The sequence below is a fragment of the Suncus etruscus genome, chromosome 7, assembly GCF_024139225.1.
Source record: "Suncus etruscus isolate mSunEtr1 chromosome 7, mSunEtr1.pri.cur, whole genome shotgun sequence".
NCBI classification, from domain to species: domain Eukaryota; kingdom Metazoa; phylum Chordata; class Mammalia; order Eulipotyphla; family Soricidae; genus Suncus; species Suncus etruscus.
Window position 1 is genome coordinate 62,501,408 of NC_064854.1, and position 19,026 is coordinate 62,520,433.

A 19,026-nucleotide genomic window follows, 5' to 3' on the forward strand; every position below is an offset into this window, starting at 1 on the left:
ACACTGTACAGATTTAATGCAATCCATATAAGAATATCTATAATATTTTTCTAAGAAGTTAATCAACCACTTTTTAATTTCATTTGGAACAATAAATGTACATGTATAGAGAAGGCAGTCTTGGGAAAAGGAAAATGGGAGACATCACTTTTTCCAACTTCCAACTTCAAACTGTATTATAATGCAGCAGTAATTAAACACTTTCTTCAAGTCTATTAGCATTTCAACGAAAACATTGAGTAGGATACAGAGTACCCAAAGAATGGAAGAACTTATTCTCCCAATACCTATAAGATAAGGAATTAATATCTAAGATACACAATATCCAGAATATTGATGAAACTTAGCAATAAAAAATATAAACTCATTCAAAAATGAGTGAAAACACATTTCTTCAAAAAAGAAATACAGCTGGCCAAAAGGCACATGAAAAATGCTCCACATAAATTAGTCACCAGAGAAATGCAAATCAAAATAACAGTGAGATACCATCTCACATCACAGAGACTGGTACACATCACAAAGAACAAGAAAAATTAATAGTAGTTGCTGATGAGGGTAGAAAAGGACTCACATTCACTGTTGGTGAAAATGTAGATTGCTCAAGGTTTTTGAAAACAATATGAATATTTCTCAAACACTTTAAATTGAACTTTTATATGATACAACAATACTACTATTAGGGATATACCCAAGTGTGGTGTACCCCAAGACCCACCCATATCTGGGAGGAGTTTTGGGAACCGGATAATAGGTGTAACTACCTGCAAGACCTCCCATTTCTGGGAGGGGTCTGGAAAAGGATAGATAAACCTCTGAGCCAGGGGATTCGGGCCTTTTGCCGTTTCTCTTTTGGCCCGGCTTGGTTTCCTGGCTTTTGGATCTTTGGGCCGCATGGAGCCCAAAGGGAAGATGGCTAACAGGAGATAAGATGCAGGGCTAGCAAAATATAGCTGAATGCTTAAAAGGTTGACATAGGCCACACACCTGTGGTGGCTAGGGCATAAATAAAGATGATTCTTCCTGAAGGCTGCGTGTGAGTGAGTGATTTCACCTGGGCCTGGAACTCGCCGGCTGCATGGAGGTTGCAGAGACATGTGGGCTGGATGGCATCATCCACCTTCCAGCCCCATTGTTAATTATTTAACACAACATCTGGCGCTCCGAACTTTGACCTGAATCCTGGACCCAAGAAACCAGCAACAATGGTAACATTTCTGCTTTTCAGTTTAATTTTGGCTCTTGTCGGGTGCACTGAGCCCAAAACCCTGGGCCACGTGCAACCATTTTTAAAAATGGCCGACACCCCATCTGGGGGTTCAAAGGCCATTAAAACAAAAGAGGTGAAAGCTTGCACCACCTCTGGCCAAGGCCCAGAACTAAAACTTTGTTACAAAAACCAAAAACCTCGGCCTCTACAAAAACTTATTAAAAGCTTAAATTGGAAACGGAGGAGAAAAAAGACTGTATTTAAAGTGGACTGATTTTCTGAAAATGACCTTTGGCTTGAATTTGGATTTCGACTTTGGAAATTTCGAACTGAACTTTTAGTTTAAATCACTTGGAACTCTGAACATCCAAAGTGCTCCCAGAGGGGAAAAAAGGCAGCGGTGAAGCCCCTGCGGCAAAAAGCTCCAAGCGGCAAGCTCCAAGCAGCTCGGCTCGGCTGGGATCTCGGCTGGAATCGGCTTGGCTGGGCTCAGCTTTGCCCGGAAAAGCGAAAAACCTGAAATCCTCGCTCCAGATCACAAACCGGCAGCGGAGCCTGGAACTACGGAAGAAAGCCACGTGGTAAGATCAGTGTGGGAGAAACATCTGAACTTTAAAAGTTTAAAGAAGCCACGTGGTGAGATCAACGTGGGACAAATTAATCATCTGAACTATGGTTTTAGGTGTAGAAAATTAGTGGGTAGTAATATTTTACTCATAGTTGGTGATGGGATAAGTTTTACTTAGTAGTTAAAAAATAAAAATAAAAGGGAAGTCATTCAGTTTAGCTCATTTAAACATCTAATTTCTAACCACCTGCATCTTTGTCTTAAGTCATTTTCTTTATAATTTAAATGTGTTTTGTTGTCTTTCAGAGTTAATATTTTCAATTGCAAAATGTTTTACTGTGTATTTTAATGTACTTAGCCTGTTTTTAAAATGTATGTTATGCATGTATGCTGAAGTACTTGTGTATAGGAAAAATATAGGAACAGTGAAGTTCCCCCAATATAGTTTAAAAATATAGGAACATGAAAGTTCCGAAATAGTGCTTGGTAAAAAAGCATTAATAGAATTTTAGGTTACAGGTGTAAAGTATATTTTGCAAATGATATGTTTTTGAAAAGGGCTGGTATATTAATTTTCACTTTATTACGTTGGCGCATGAAAATATTTAAAAAAGGGGGAAATGTGGTGTACCCCAAGACCCACCCATATCTGGGAGGAGTTTTGGGAACCGGATAATAGGTGTAACTACCTGCAAGACCTCCCATTTCTGGGAGGGGTCTGGAAAAGGATAGATAAACCTCTGAGCCAGGGGATTCGGGCCTTTTGCCGTTTCTCTTTTGGCCCGGCTTGGTTTCCTGGCTTTTGGATCTTTGGGCCGCATGGAGCCCAAAGGGAAGATGGCTAACAGGAGATAAGATGCAGGGCTAGCAAAATATAGCTGAATGCTTAAAAGGTTGACATAGGCCACACACCTGTGGTGGCTAGGGCATAAATAAAGATGATTCTTCCTGAAGGCTGCGTGTGAGTGAGTGATTTCACCTGGGCCTGGAACTCGCCGGCTGCATGGAGGTTGCAGAGACATGTGGGCTGGATGGCATCATCCACCTTCCAGCCCCATTGTTAATTATTTAACACAACACCCAAGGGCTCAAAAACATCATACAGTAAAGCTCTCTGCATCCCTATGTTCTTGTAGCACTATTTACAATAGCCAGAACCTGAAAACAACCCAAGTGTCTGATGACAGATGAGTGGTTAAAGAAACTGTTGCAGATCTACACAATGGACTACACAGTTGTTAGGAAAATTAAAATTATAAAATTTGTTTAAAAATGGCAGATATGTGTGTTTATTATGCTGAGAGAAATGAATCAGTGGCAGAGCAATAGAAAGTCATAGAATAATCTCACTCATTTGTGAGTTATAAAAAAAGATAAAAAACTGAGATTTTTCATTTGTGAGAATCCTGCTTCTCACAAGATGTAGTGGGACCCATAGTTTCTTGACAGGGTTGCCATCTGTTGAAACATCAGTATACCCTTTTCCTCAAATGAGGTTAACAGCAATCCATACATTATCCTTTTTTTTTTTTTTTTTTTTGGTTTTTGGGCCACACCCGGTGATGCTCAGGGGTTACTCCTGGCTGTCTGCTCAGAAATAGCTCCTGGCAGGCACGGGGAACCATATGGGACACCGGGATTCAAACCAACCACCTTTGGTCCTGGATCGGCTGTTTGCAAGGCAAATGCCACTGTGCTATCTCTCTGGGCCCACATTATACATTTTTACCAAAATAGTTGAATGTTTTTGTACCTGAACATCTTTAAAGTGTCTTTCTGCAGCTGTATAGGGCTTTCCTTGGGGTAAATTTAAGGTTTAATGACATTTTTAAGAATAAAATGTCTTTGAGTGGCATGCCTCTTTTCCTATATTTTAATAGTTAAATTTTGAGGGTTCTGTGTGCTCTTTCAACCACGGCTTGTTTCTGTGGATTATAGGTGATGGGCATGTCTCTGTGGATTATAGGGGATGCCAGTACAATGCTTGATTTGCTATTTTTTGCAAAATTATTGAAAAGTTTTAATGATATATGCAGGGCCATTGTCCATATTTATGTTTTGGGGGCTGCCCATAACAGAAAAGCATTGTAGCATGAAGGTGCAAACAGCTTTAGCTCTTTCAGAAGTCATTGGGACCCCCATATGAAATGGGAATAAGAATCCATTATTACATGGAGACAGTTTTTCTTTGGAAAAAATTGACGTGTAGTATCCATTTGCCATAATTCATTAGTCTGTAACCGTTGGGGGGTTGGCCCCAGGTATATGAGTTCCTTTATTCAAAGGTGCACAAATGGTACATATATTGACTATTTGTTTATCTTGCCTCCATAGAACTATCCATTTGATAGTTGACATACAAATGGCGGGTTTTTTATACAAATGAACCCATTTGTATGTAGTGCCTCATGCTCTTCTGTAGGTAACTTAAATATTGGCATAGCCAGATGACCAGCATTTTCATTACCGTTAGCCATTGACCCTAGGAGGCCAGAATGGGCTCTTATGTGAGTGATAAAATTGGCTCAGAAAAATTTTGCAGAAGTGCTTATAATGGCTGCAGCAAATCTTGAACAACCTGATTATGACCATTTAAAGAGGTGGTTGCTATGCTTGGGAATAATCTTATCACATAAGCTAAATTGCTTACTATGTTGTATGGTGCTGAAACAAGTAATAGTAATAATTTAAAGTAGCAAATTCCACTTGTTGAGCAGAATTGTAATTAGTATGTACTATCGTAATTAGTGAAGAGCCAGTGATACCATCCTATCCTGATGATGACCTATCAATGTAAAACATGAGGCCATCAGGTATAGGGGAGGAGCGAATAGTAAAGGATATCCCAAAATGCATCCACTTAAAGAGACCCCAGGCTTTTCCAGCAGAATACTGGGAGAAAACTTCTAAAAATCAGATAAGGCTCACTGAAGGGACTCACTGAGAGGTAGTATGCTTTATATTTCCTTTTTAAGGAATTATCAGCACTATTATTTCAGGATCAAAACCTAAAAATAAAATTGCTGAGAATTGCTTTGATAATAAGAGCATCGATCAACTCCAAATAAGGCACAAATGTGTGAGGTTGCTTGTTGTGTAAATAAACCCATTTTAGAGGCCCAGACAGCTGAGCAATAGCAGTTGTAGAAAAATAAGGGGTTGCAAATATTAAAAGCCACACCTTCTCTCTAGTTATGAACCTGGAAAGGACCTTTGGAGTCGGTCCATGAAAAATTCTAATTCCTATTGGGCCTTTTGAGTTAAACACCTGGGGCTATTTCAGTCCAGATATCCTTCCAAAGTACTAAATAAGTTACTGAGTTCTGAGTCTGGAATTCCAAGGGAGGGAAGGATCCAATTTATATCACCTAAAAGTTTTTGAAAGTTATTAAGAATCCTTAGATTTTCCTGATAAATAGAAATCTTTTGGGGATGCACTGAAGTATGCTCCAATATGAATCCCAACTATTAAAATGGAGGCGAAGTCTGGATTTTTTTTCCTGTGGCTATTGAACTGATCATTCTGGACAAGGACTAGGTTCTGAAAGGGTACAGAGATATACATGGTACCACATTGCAGAGACCTGCACACATAAAAAATAACTGCTCGCAAGAATTCAGGGGGAAAGGACTCTCATTCACTTTTTGGGAAAACAATAGATTATTCTTTAAAAAGCTAGAAATAGAGCTTCCATATAACCCAGAAATATCACTCCAAAATTTTCTTCAGAGGAAGGTGAGTGGAGAGTGGGAGGGATACTGGGGACATTAGTGGCAGGAAATGGACACTGGTGAAGAATGTTTTACGACTGACACTCAATCATTAGTAATAGTTTAACTGTGAATAAAAGAAAAACACAACTGTATTATAAAAAACCTTGTAAAAATTGTAAAAAATTAAATAAACAAGGTGATCTAAACATGTCTTAGAAATGCTTCTATGCTACTGAGATTTTGTAAAATTTATTTCATATAGCTAGCTCCTACATAATCATTTTAAGTATCTTTTTGTGTTCAAACCACTCTATAGTTTAATGTGAGATAAATTAAATTAAATTTATTAAATCAATTTATTATATTTAAATTTATTTACTCAAAATTTTAATTTATTAAATTAAATTTAATGTGGCAGATAAATTTAAAAGGTAATATGGCAGTAAGAGTTAATATTTTATTTACATTGTAGAAAAATTAGATTTTAAAAATCTTAATATTTGGGAAAGGTAACTAATGTATCAAATAATATACTAATTAACACAACAACTCTTCAGCTATCTAAATTAATCTATATGAAAGTACATAATGAGTCTTCATTAAGTTAGTTGATTGTAATTTTTTTAATTGAAATAAAGTCAATGAACCTATGAGGATAGAAAATTTAACCAATTATTTTAATAGGCATAAATTATTTTTCAAGACAGATATTAAATTTGTAAATATATGCTTAATGGTTAATTATACATGAAAACTTCATTCTACCAATAATAGGACTATAATTATTAATCAATAAAATCATACTATTTTTTTTTACAAAAATACAAACACAACCAATATTTTAAAAGGACCTAACAAATATTCTGGTTATATAAAACTTCAGTCATTAAGCTTCCAATGTTAAAAACTTCTCTTTTTTCATGTGAATCACCCTAAAGTAAGGTTAAAGAAAATTGTTCCAAAAATTGCAGTTAAAACCCCTGATATTCAGTGAATATTTATGATCTCTCTGGTATCTTTTATATTTATTACATGGTAGTCATCTAAAATTGCAATCTTTTATGACCTAGATAAGAACCCATTTCAGAGAACATAATTTAACTATATTGACTGACACAAGATACACTTACATGTGAAACAGGAATAAATTATTAACTGAAACTTATTGTAATAAAGAAATATCAATCTATAAATGGAATCTAAGGCTATATGATTGAACTACTGGTTACATTTTGATATTCTACTACAATGCTCATTTAAAATATTCTTGAAAATTTTAAATACAATATTTTCATATATTCAACTTTAACATGCTGGGTAGTTGGAAAAAAGTACAGAAGAGAATAATTTTCAAAAAAAGGAAAATAAAGTAATTTTCAAGTTTGTGTCTTTTCTGATCTCAATAGAATGCCCAATCTCCATAAATAAAATGTAAATAAAGGGAATGCATCAGAGAGTTGGAAAATAGTTAAATCGTGCTTATGGAGAAATTTCTTGATTTCTTGGTCATCTTGTTCTTTGTGTGAAGTGTTACCTTCTGGATCCTTCTGAAGAAGCTGCTCCAGAACCCAGAGTATGGAGAAAATATTTTCATAGTGTGTCACATCATAGCTGGTTTGTACCTACAAATAAATAACATTTTGAAAAGTTGTAGCTTAGCTCAGAAAAAAGCCAAATAAATATTTTTCAGACAAAAATGAAATACTTCAGTTATTTAATACTTTTGTTGTAAAGTGAACCTAGGTAGAAGCCTAACAAAGGCCCTTACCCCAACTTCCTGTTTCCCTAATCTCTTTTAGGGAAAACCACACCTGGACTACAAGGCTACATCCACCCTGGTGGATGAGGTTTTGGATAATAAAGAAAAAGTGCTGGCTTTGGGGGAGAGAGTGAGGACACATGGCATAGGCAGCAGAGGGAGAAGCACATGGCTTATGAGCAGAGGGCAGGGAGAGCTTGGCATAGACAGCAGATGGCAGAGAGATTCATGGCAGAGAAAAGCCATGAGGAATAAAGCAAGCTCACTCCAATGAATATCCCTGCTTCCTTAGACCTAGAGGGGTTAGAAACATGGTGCTTGGGGCGGCTTCACCTGACACATGGACTTTATATTTTATTCTACATTGTTATCCTGTTCCTTAGGAACTGGAAAAAAATAACAATCTTTTTTTTTTTCCTTCAAAAAAAATCTAACAATATTAGTGAATAACTTTTGGGTTTTCATTTATTTTTTTGGTCTGAGTAGTTTAAAAATATCAAAGTAGTTTCTGTACACTTTCAGATAAATCTGAAAAATATCTGATCAAAATGTTACATATTATGGCAACTATATGTTGAATCCAACAATTTCTGATGCATGAAGATCTTGCCAAAAATAAAATAAGATTCTTTGGAGATATAGGAATTTTATGTGTAGAAGCACAGTTAGGTCCTACCTTAGTAGTGTTACCATCTGTTAATTGTTAAGTCAGGGAAAAGTTGGATCATGTTTTGTAAAATCAGATATAAGACCATAAGGCCATAGGTTTATCTTACAGTGATTACTGTTTGACTGAGATGACTGAAAAATCATTGTCAAAGACAGACATTAAAAAAAGAGAATGGGATCATAACAAAAACGACAAAATCAGTGGGAAATATAAAATATCACTTGCATATTTAGAATGTGTTAGAAATATCAATCAAATGTATTCATTAAAATGAAGATACAAGAAACACAAAGAAACATTACAGTCTATATATGTGATCTGATTAACTGTACACAGTATACAAAGTGTAATTCTCTATGCAGGTAATGGGTAGTTTCTTGAAATGCTTGTCATATAATACTTCTTTACTTCCTTAGACTTCCCATTCATATCAAACTTTACTATACTTTATTAAGTGAATATAATTATTAACTCTACGTTGCTCTCCCTCTGGAATGAAATGAGTCTTATAAATCTCCAATAAACATATCTATCCAACTTCAGTGTCTTCCACAAATGTTATATATATGTAGTGATCATTTTTTGATTCTCCCCAGCTATTTACCTTTTAATTTATTGATTGCATTTACTTTATCATCTATTTAGACTCTGAATATATGGAGAGAAGCATATTTGTTCCTGTATCAACAATTTCTAGAACACCGAAATAATGTCTTTATTGCTGACAGATCTTAATAAATAGGAACTGTTTTAAATTAATAATATTGTGGTCCTTTAGAAATTTCCATTAGAGACAAACATTGGTTATTATCTTATGGAGAATCATTAACATCTTAATATTAAAGTTACATCTTAAACATTTTCTTTATTTCAGCACTCCATGATATTTAAAATAAAGGCACCTTCAAGGATGAAACATCACTAGCTAAGTAAGTGGAAGCAAAGATAAACAAATGGGACTGCATTAAACTAAGAAGTTTCTACACCTCAAAGGAACCAAGACTAGGATACAAAGACTATCTACAGTATGGAAGAAACTATTCACCCAATACTTTTCTGATTAGGGGTTAATATCTAGGACATATAAGGCTCTGCTAGAGCTTAACAAGGAAAAAAAAACTAACCCCATTGAAAAATGGGGAGAAGAAAGAACAGGCATTTACTCAAAGAAGAAATACAGATGGCCAAAGGATACATGAAAAAAATGCTCCACATCATTAATAATCAGGGAATTGCAAATAAAAAATCAATGAGATATCGGGGTTTGAGCAATAGCACAGCAGGTAGGGCATTTGCCTTGCATGCGTCTGACTTGGATTTGATACCAGGCATCCCATATGATACCATTCGATACCAGGTATTCCCCCTCCTTAAACCCCCAGACTCCCCCCCCCCCCAAGTCTGTCAGGAGTAATTTCTGAGTGCAGATCCAGAAGTAGCCTCTGAATGACCCTGGGTGTGGCCCAAACACCAAAAAAAATCCAAATAAACTAAACAATGAAATAATCATCTGACTCCACAGAGACTGAAACACATCACAAAGAACAAGAACCAGTGCTGGAGCCAATGTGGAAAGGTACCCTTATTCACTGCTGGTGGGAATGTTGACTGGTCCAGCCTTTTTGGAAAACAATATAGATATTTCTCAAAAATCTAGAAATTGAGCTTTCATATAATCCAGCAACACAACTCCTAGGAATATACCCTAGAAGCCCCAAAACATAATGCTCAATTTTTAGTTTTTGATGAATATCCAATTTGTTTCAGAAAAACCTGGAGCAGTGAATGAGAATCCCTTTTCCCCCACATCAACACCAATACTGGTTATTGTTTTTTGTGATGTGTCACAGACTGGGGAGTCAGATGATACCTCATTGCTGTTTTGATTTGCAACTCCCTGATGATTAGTGATGTGAAAGACTTTATCATGTGTCTTTCAGAAATCTGCATTTCTTCTTTGAGGAAATGTCTGTTCATTTCTCACTATTTTTGAATGAGTTAGGTAAATTTTTCTTGCTGAGTTTTTACCAGTGCCTTGTATAGTTTGGATATCAGATGGGTATGGGGTGAATACTTTCTCCCATTCCATGGTTAGTCTGAGACCTAGTCACTGTTATTTTTGATTTGCAGAAGAGTATCTTTGCTTCCACCTACTTGACAGTGGTGTTTCGTCCTTGTAGATATCTTTAGCTTCAGTGTCATAGATTGTTCTGCCTACATTTTCCCCTATATAATTTATGGTTTCAAGTCTGATACCAAGGCTTTTATCCGTTTTAATTTGACTTTTGTAACAGCATTAAAAAGAGTTCTGAGTTCACTTAGTTGACCAGTTTTCTCAACATCACTTGTTTAAGAAGTTTTCCATGTTCTACTACTTCGTATTTCTTGCCCCTTTATCAAGATTGATTGCTCATCATATATCTGAATTTTAGTCTCAGAATATCCAAGTCTACTTTTTTAAGTTTTGATTGATTTTCACTTCTATGTGTTTCTCATGTATACCTAAATTTTTCAGTTATTACAAGGGAAGTCCTGTCATCAGTACAAAAACAAAAATATGCCACAGGAGAGTATGTGTCTATGCCTTTCTTCATGCTCTGAGAATCTCATTTTAGTAAGTTGAGCTTTGCTTCCTGATGTACTAGAATTCATAATCAAGGGTCCCTTTTTTAATTTTAAACTTTACTCTCTAAACAGAATATATGCCTTGAATTTTACTTTCTTTTTGGTAGGGTGCAAATTATTAGCTCACAATTACATTATTATATATAATTATATATTATATTAGCTGCTGGTGATCAGAAGACCATATGGAGTGCTAGATATCAAACTCAAGTTGAAATATAATGCATAGAAAACTTAGTCCCCTCTTACATAGTGACCTAAAAAAGTAGTTTTGGAGGATGTGGAGGAGGTCTTTCTCACATTTCCAGATTTTTATCACTCAGCCTTTCTGCTTAAATATGTATTCAGGCATTTTCTGAATAAGTGCACAAACTAAATATATTACTATTGAAGTATTTTATGATAGATGAAATTGTCAGAGGAAGTTTTACAGGAAAAAGACAATAGCTAATTAATCCCATTTTGTTTAATAATAGATTTTCAGAAGAGGAAAATGTACCCTTATTTTTTTTTTAATCAGCATTTTTAAGGCCGGCAAAGTGGCACTAGAGGTAAGGTGTCTGCCTTGCAAGTGCTAGCCAAGGGTTCCATTCCCCACGTCCCATATGGTCCGCCCAAGCCATGGGCAATTTCTGAGCGCTTAGCCAGGAGTAACCCCTGAGCATCAAACGGGTTTGGCCTAAAATACCGACCCCCATAAAATCAGCATTTTTTCTCCTTTTATTTAAACATCATGGTTACAAAATGTTCATGATTGGGTTTTAGTCTTAAAATGTATACCACCATTCACCAGTGCATTTCTTACCACCAATGTCCCCAGTTTCTCTCCCTTTCACCCATCTGACTATGGATCAGGCACTTTACTTCTCTCTTCTCTCTCTCTCTCTCTCTCTCTCTCTCTCTCTCTGCCCACCTTCTTCCCCTTTATATACTGTGACTTGCACTATTGTTAATGGAGGAATACCATGTCTATCATTTTATCACTGTCCACCACCCAGTTCTTGACCACCATAATCAGTTCCAATAACCATCGTCTTAGTGATCCCTTCTCTTCCCTAACTGCACTGCTCCACTATTTGTGGCAAACTTCATATCATTAACTTGTCCTCCTGCCAAAATGTCTATTTTTTCTAGATATTATTACCATACTATCATTTTTCTTTTATTCCACAAATAAATGAGATATTTTACGTGCATCCCTACTACTCATTTTATTTAGCATAATAATATCCATGAATAAACAAAGTAATGACTTCATTTTTTCTAACAGCTGTATTCTATTGTGAAAATGTATTACTATCTCTTTATTCACTCATCTGTTCTCAGGAAACTGGGTTGTTTCCAGATTCTGGCTATTGTGAATAGTGCTGCGATGAACATAGGAATGCATAGGGTTTTTCTACATTGTTTTTGGGCTCTGAGGGTATATTCCCAGAAGTGATTTTGCTGGGTCTTAAAGAAGCAATAAATTTTTAGTTTTGAGAAATATACACATTGTTTTCCAAAAAGGCTGGAGCAGTCAACATTCCCACCATCAGTGACTGAAAATGCCTTTCTCCTTGTTATCAATGTCAGTACAGGTTCTTATTATTTCTGATGTGGTCCAATCTCCGTGAAGTCATATAATATCTCACTGTTGTTTTGATTTGCAGCTCCCCAATGATTAGTAATGTGGAACATTTTTTCCCATGTGTCTTTTGGCCACCTATATTCATTCTTTGAGGAAATGTCTGTTCACTTCTCCCCATTTCTGGATGGGTACTTTTATTTTCTTGCTGAGTGCTACCAGTGCCTTGTATAGCTTAGATATCAGATGGGTATTGGTTTCTACCTTTACATTATCAGTCTGATTTTATTATCTTTGTTTCCACCTGCTTGGAGAGCAGTGTTTCATCCTTGTAGATGCCTTTAGCTTAAGTGTAATGTATTGTTTTGCCTACATTTTGCTCTATATGCTGTATTATTTTAGGTATGAGATCAAAGTATTTAATCCATTTTGATTTGATCATTGTGTATGGTGGTAAAAAGAGTTCTCAGTTCACTTTCATGCATGTAGTTGACCAGTTTTCCTATCACCACTTGTTGAAGAGTCTTTCCTTGCTCCACTTTGCATTGCTTAACTCCTTATAAAAGATTAATTGATCATACACCTGTAGGTCTATCTCAGAGTATTCTATTGAATCCAACTGTTTTTTATATTGATCTGAGGGTCTGTCTTTATTCCAGTACCATACTGTTTTAATGACCACTGCTTTATACTACAGTTAAAAGTTGAGGAAAAGTGATGTCTCCCATATTTTTTCTCTATGATAACTCTAGCTGTTTATTATTCCAAATAAATTTCAGAAGCATTTAATCCAATTCTTTAAAAAATTCATAGATGTTTAAATGGGGACTGATTAAATCAGTATAATTCTTTGAGAATTGTTACTAGTTTGGTTGATGCTAATGATACCAATCCATGAGCAGGGTATATGTTTCTATTTCCTTGTGTGCTCTTAACTTTCTAGAAACAGGGTTTTGTAGTTTTCTCTGTATAAGTCTTTCATATCTTTAGTTAAGTTGACTCAAAGATACTTGATTTTCTGAGTCACAATTGTGAATGTAATCATATTTAATACCTCTGTTTACTGTCATTATTTGTATATCAAAAAGTCACAAATTTTTGCTTATTAATCTGGTAACCTGTCACTTTACTATATGAATCTGTTTCTAGAAGATTTTGCTTTAGACTTTAGGATTTTCTGTATATAGTATTAAGTTACCTGCAAACAGTGAAAGCATAATTTCTTTCTTTCCTATCTGGATGCCCTGGATATATTTTTATTATTTTCCTGATTGCTATAGTAAGATCTTCCAGTACTATATTGAATAGAAGTGATGAGAGGGGCAACCTTGTCTTGTGCGAGCTCTTAGAGGAAAGACTTTTTGTTTTTTCTGCAATGAGAATAATGTTTGCCATGGGCTTGTGGTAAATGACTTTGAATACATCGAAGAAAGTTCCTTCAATTCCCATCTTGTTGAAATTTTTATTTGATGTAGATTAATTTAAACTGATGTTTGTGTAAAGTCAGAGAATGGATCAATCTTTAATTTCTTACATGTGGTTATCCAGTTGTTCTAACACCATTTGTTGAAGAGACTGTCATTACATTTCAAATTCTTGGCTCCTTTGTGAAAGATTAATTGACCATATATTTGGGAGTTTGTCACTGGATATTCTATTATTTTTAAGGGTGTTGTTTACTTGAAGGATTGTCCTCCAACTTTTAACTCTGAGTCTGTATTTGCTCTAAATATTCAAATGTTTCTTGCTTGAAGAAAAATATTGGTTCAATTTTCTGATTCATTCTGCCACTGTTTTTTAATTGGTTCTTCTAGTCCACTGATATTACAATTATTATCATGGGATTTTATGCCATATTTTTGTATAAGTTTGTTGTCTAAAAGTAGACACTTGAGTTCTTCTTTTAAGATTAGTTTTCAGTCTATAAAGTTTCTGAGCTGTTGTTCATCTGTGAAGCTGTGTATCTTTCCTTCAGATCTGAATTAATGCCTCTGGCTGGGTGAAGTATTTCTGGTGAGGCAGTCATAGCATTTTTACTATATCCCATACAACCTTTGGGCCTAGAGGGTTGTTTGTGATAAATCTGCTGTTAATCTTAAATTTGCTAATTTGTATGCAATTTCTCTTTTTGATCTTGCTTTCAGATTTCTATATCTATCCATGGTTTCATCATTGTGATTCATATTTGCTTTGCAGTGCTTTAATTTGGGTCTCTTTTAGCTGGTACTTTTCTGGCATCCAGGATGTAGGTGCAAGCACTATTCAACTTTGGGAATGTTTGAGCAATTACATCTTTGACTGTTGCTTCTTCACAGGGTTTTTATTCCTATATTCTGGGTCCTGCAATTCTTATGTTGTTCCTGTTGAATTTATCCAAAAGTCTAATGTTGCCTGTTAGCTTATTTTGAGAATTTCCCCCATCTTTTGTTTATTTTAAGGCTCTTTTCCAGTTTCTTCTATTGTACGGAGGTGTATGCACCTCATCTTCCATCTCACTAATTCTGTCCTCAGCAGCTGCCACTCTGCTAGTGAGGTCTTCCAGAAAGTTTTTCATTTCGCTTACCATTTTTTCCATTTTCCATTTCTGTTTGAAGTTTTCTCATTTCTATATTCATAACCTTTTGAATCTTATTGTATGTCTGCTCCATGGTTTCTTGAATTTCCTTGAACATCCTCCAATTTTTTTCTCTGAAGTCTTTCTTATATATATATTTCTTATTATATATATATATATGGCTTATATTAATTGGGTCCTTAGAGCTACCATCTTAATTCACTAAGTGTGATGGGGTTCTGTGTTGCCTTCCCATGGTAAACTTTGCATTGTGGAGTTGTTTTTATGTACGATGATAGTAGGGATCTTGGGCTAGAAGAAATATGTGATAATGGAGCAAGGCAGTGCAGCTGTGCTCTTTTCTTGCTGTCTAGCTTGAGTTATAAATGGTCCTTTTGATTTCACAAGCTGCTCCCTGTCATTGCAGCTACTGCTTCCTGCGCTTGCCTGTCTCAAGGTTAAACTTTTCTCTGAGTGCAGGAACCTTAGTTTAGAATTCAGTCTGGGCCCAAGATGGGGAAATGGGCTGGGCTGGGTGAAAAAATGCCAGCAAGCATAGTAGTTCCCAGGCCTCAGTCTACTGTAAGCCTTTGATAGCCAGTCTCACAGCCTATCCAGCTGCTGCAGTAAGGACAGATCATGGGAACTTGCTTGCTTAGTGAGTGCTTCAGATGCACTCCCTAATGTTCACATCTCATGAACTAACCAAGTCAGGGCACCTACACTCACTGCATCACAGTCATCAGATTTTTCTCCAGCAATCTCCCTAGGAGCTAGATTTTCAGTGGCTGCTGATGGCTGCTGTTTCATTTACACTATAAATTTTTGTAGTATATTTTTAGAATTTAAATGTTTCTTATATTTACATTTCTGAGTTTCACTTAAAATGTATTCAAATAGTTTCAAACTATGAATACTATTAATATTTTACATGTTATTGAGTCCATTTAAAAACTTTGAATCTGAAATTTAAGAGCACAGACATCCATGATAGTTTCCTATTTGGTGCTTTAATAAGGATTCAAAGTTGAACTGATATCTATTTACCTATCTATTCATCTATCTATATATACTATATATACTATATCTATATTGGCCACACCTAGTGATACTCAGTTGTTACTCTTAGCTTAGGAATTCCTTCTTGTTCACTCATGCTTGTCAATGGGCAAGGCAAAAGCCCTACTAGCCATTCTAGCCCCTTAAATTGATATTTTTATTAAGGTTTATTATCCTTGAAGTAAACACTTCTTTAAGGGTTGCTTTTTCATATCAATTTTCTTTTTGTTTATGGGAGAGAAAGAAGCTTATAAAAACTTGGAAAAATAAAATAAATTCACATACACATTTAAGTTTTATAATAAAGATAGCTGATGCTTCAAACTTACTATCCCTCATTTAGAGAAATTGCATGCAAACATAATGTAGGGGGTTGATGATAATTCTGAGCACAAAAGATATGGATTGAAGGAGGGAGAGAGGAGATGCAAAATTAAAAAACAAAAGAGTATAAACATCTGGTGGATCTACTAAAGGTTATATGGAAATTCCTTGTGTAGTTCTTACAATTTTTGAGTAAATTTGAAATGATATAAAATGGAAAACAACTTTATAACCTGTATCCTAATCCTTCTTCCAAAATACATCACTTTGGTTATTTTCTTAGGAAATGAAATAAATTCACCAGAATAATTTTCAAAACCAGAACAAAAACAGAAACAAGCAAAACAAACAATAAAAACAAAAACTGGGGAAAAATTCATAGATAAATCTTGTGTAACACCCTTTTTCCTTTCCCTTTTCATCATTGCTCCTATTTGAAAATACATATGAACATGCTTGAATATAGAGCAACTATCTTGTGATACTCGAAGTAGGGTCAGCCATGGAGAGAGGGTCAGTAGGATCAACCTATACCTACACAGGTTCCCTGCACTGGGGTCCTTACTCCATGCTACACTCCCCGCAAATCCCTTTTCATTTAGGCAGAGTAGAAAAACTATTATGGCCCCTAAGCTTTGAAAATGGTATATATGAATGACATATATTATATGATGTATGATATGTAAATGACATATACAAGGGATTTTTTAAAAATTTCATGAGACATTGTATAATAAAATAATGATTTTCCTTTAAAACATCTTACATACTTTTCATAAGTATGACATTGAGACTGAATTTATATAATGTGATAATAATAAATACACTAAACAAAAAATAGACTTAAATGAAAAGAGGATGTTGAAATAATCAACGAAGAGGCAGCATGTTTCATATTTCACTCCCAAGAAAAATATATGTGACAGAAGCTGCAATGGATAGACTCTCTGAGAAAACAGAATATCATCATGCAAAGTTTATAAAAAGTATTCTTCATGAGCAATATTCTTCATAACAATATTCTCCATGAAATTAATCTTTTTTAATAATTACTTTATTTAAGCACAGTGGTTAAAATTATTCACAATAGGGGCCGGAGAGATAGCATGGAGGTAAGGCATTTGCCTTTCATGCAGAAGGTCATTGGTTGGAATCCCAGCATCCTATATGGTCCCTCGAGTCTGCCAGGAGCAATTTCTGAGCGTGGAGCCAGGAGTAACCCCTGAGCATTGCCGGGTGTGACCCAAAAACAAACAAACAAAAAATTATTCACAATAGTGTTTCTGTCATAGAATGTACACCACCATTCACCAGTGCACATTAACTACCATAGTTTCCCTCAAGTACCTACTTCTGGGGCAGGCATTTTACTTCTCTTTAACTCTCTTTTTCATTTTTGACACTATAGTTTGCACTATTATTAATCAATAGGGACAAGACATATCACATTATCTCCTTTTAGCACCCCTGTTCTCCAGAGTGATCAGTTCCAACTATCATGGTCAGAGTGGACCCTTTATACCAAGCTGTGGCAAGCTTCTTACCATGAACTGGTCTACCTCACCATCATTTTTATTGTCTCTGGATATTATTACCATACTATCTTTTATTTTTTATTATATCCACAAGTTAGTGAGATTATTATATGCTAATAATAGACATATAGATATAATATATAATTTATAACTCTCATTTAACTCAAAATAATAATTTCCATATTCATCCATGTATAAGCAAATTTCATTACTTCATTTTTCTAACAGCTGCATAGTAGTCCATTCATAAATGTACCATAGTTCTTTACCCACTCATTTGTTCTCAGGCATGAATTGCTTCTAGATTCTGGCTCTTATAAATAATGCTATGACTAGCATAGGAATGGGGAGGGCATTTATTCATGGTGTTTTTGGTTCCTAGAGTATATTTCTAGGAGTGGTATTGCTGGATGACATGGGAGCTCAATTACTAGTTTTTTTCCGTATTGGTTTCAAAAAAATGGCTGGAATAGTTGACATACCCACCAGCAGTGACTGAGAATCTCTTTCTCCATGCATAGTGCCAGTACTGGTTGTTCTTTTTCCCTGCAATGTGTCAGTCTCTGTGGTGTGAGATCATATCTCATTGTTGTTTTGATTTGTAGCTTCCTGATGATTAGTGATGTGGAACATTTATCATGTGCCTTTTTACCATCTTTACTTCTTCTTTGAGGAGTTTTCTGTCATTTTTTCTCATTTTTGGATTGGGTTAGATTTTTTTTTCTTGATAAGTTCTATCAGTACCTTGTACATCTTAGATATTAACTCTTTCCTGATGGGGACTGGGTGAATAGTTTCTTCCATTCTGTGGGTAGTCTTTGTTTCCTAGTCCCTGTTTCATTTGAGGTGCAGAAGCTTCACAGTTTAATATAATCCTGTTTATTTAATTTTGCTTCCACTTGCTTGGGCAGTGGTGATTGATCCTTGAAGATGCTTTTAGTTAAAATGTCATGAAGTGTTTTTTTCTATGTTTTCCTCATGGTTTCAGGTTTGATATCAAGGTTTTTAACCCATTTTGATTTGACCTTTGTGCATGTCATTAAAGATATGTCTAAGTTAAGTTTTCTGCATGTGCGAACAGTTTTCCCAACACCACTTGCTGAAGAGGCTTTTCTTGCTCCACTTTGTATTTCTTGCTCCTTTATCAAAGTTTAATTCATCGTATATTTGGGGTCTGTTTGAATATTCAAGTCAATTCTATTGGCCTGGGGGTATGTCTTCCAATACCATACTGCTTTAATGAGTACTCTTTATAGTACAGTTTAAATTTTGGGAAAGTGATGACTCCCACCTTCTTTTCTCTAAGAATTTCTTTAGTTATTTGTGGATGTTCATTATTCCCAATGAATTTCAAGAGTGTTTGATCTACTACTTTGAAAATGTAAATGGTATACTTATAGGAATTTCATTAAATATATACAGTGCTTTGGGAATTATTGCC

At 35.3% G+C, this 19,026-nt stretch overlaps 1 protein-coding gene across 1 annotated transcript in view; it reads right to left on the minus strand.

The window, feature by feature from the left end:
- Positions 1–6,868: 6,868 nt before the first annotated feature.
- Positions 6,869–19,026, minus strand: part of MEI4 (meiotic double-stranded break formation protein 4) — a 145,755-nt gene continuing 133,597 nt past the window's right edge. Inside the window, exon 4 of the mRNA XM_049777634.1 lies at positions 6,869–7,114. Within this exon, the coding sequence (XP_049633591.1) occupies positions 6,869–7,114 (246 nt within the window). The remainder of the gene's footprint in view (positions 7,115–19,026) is intronic.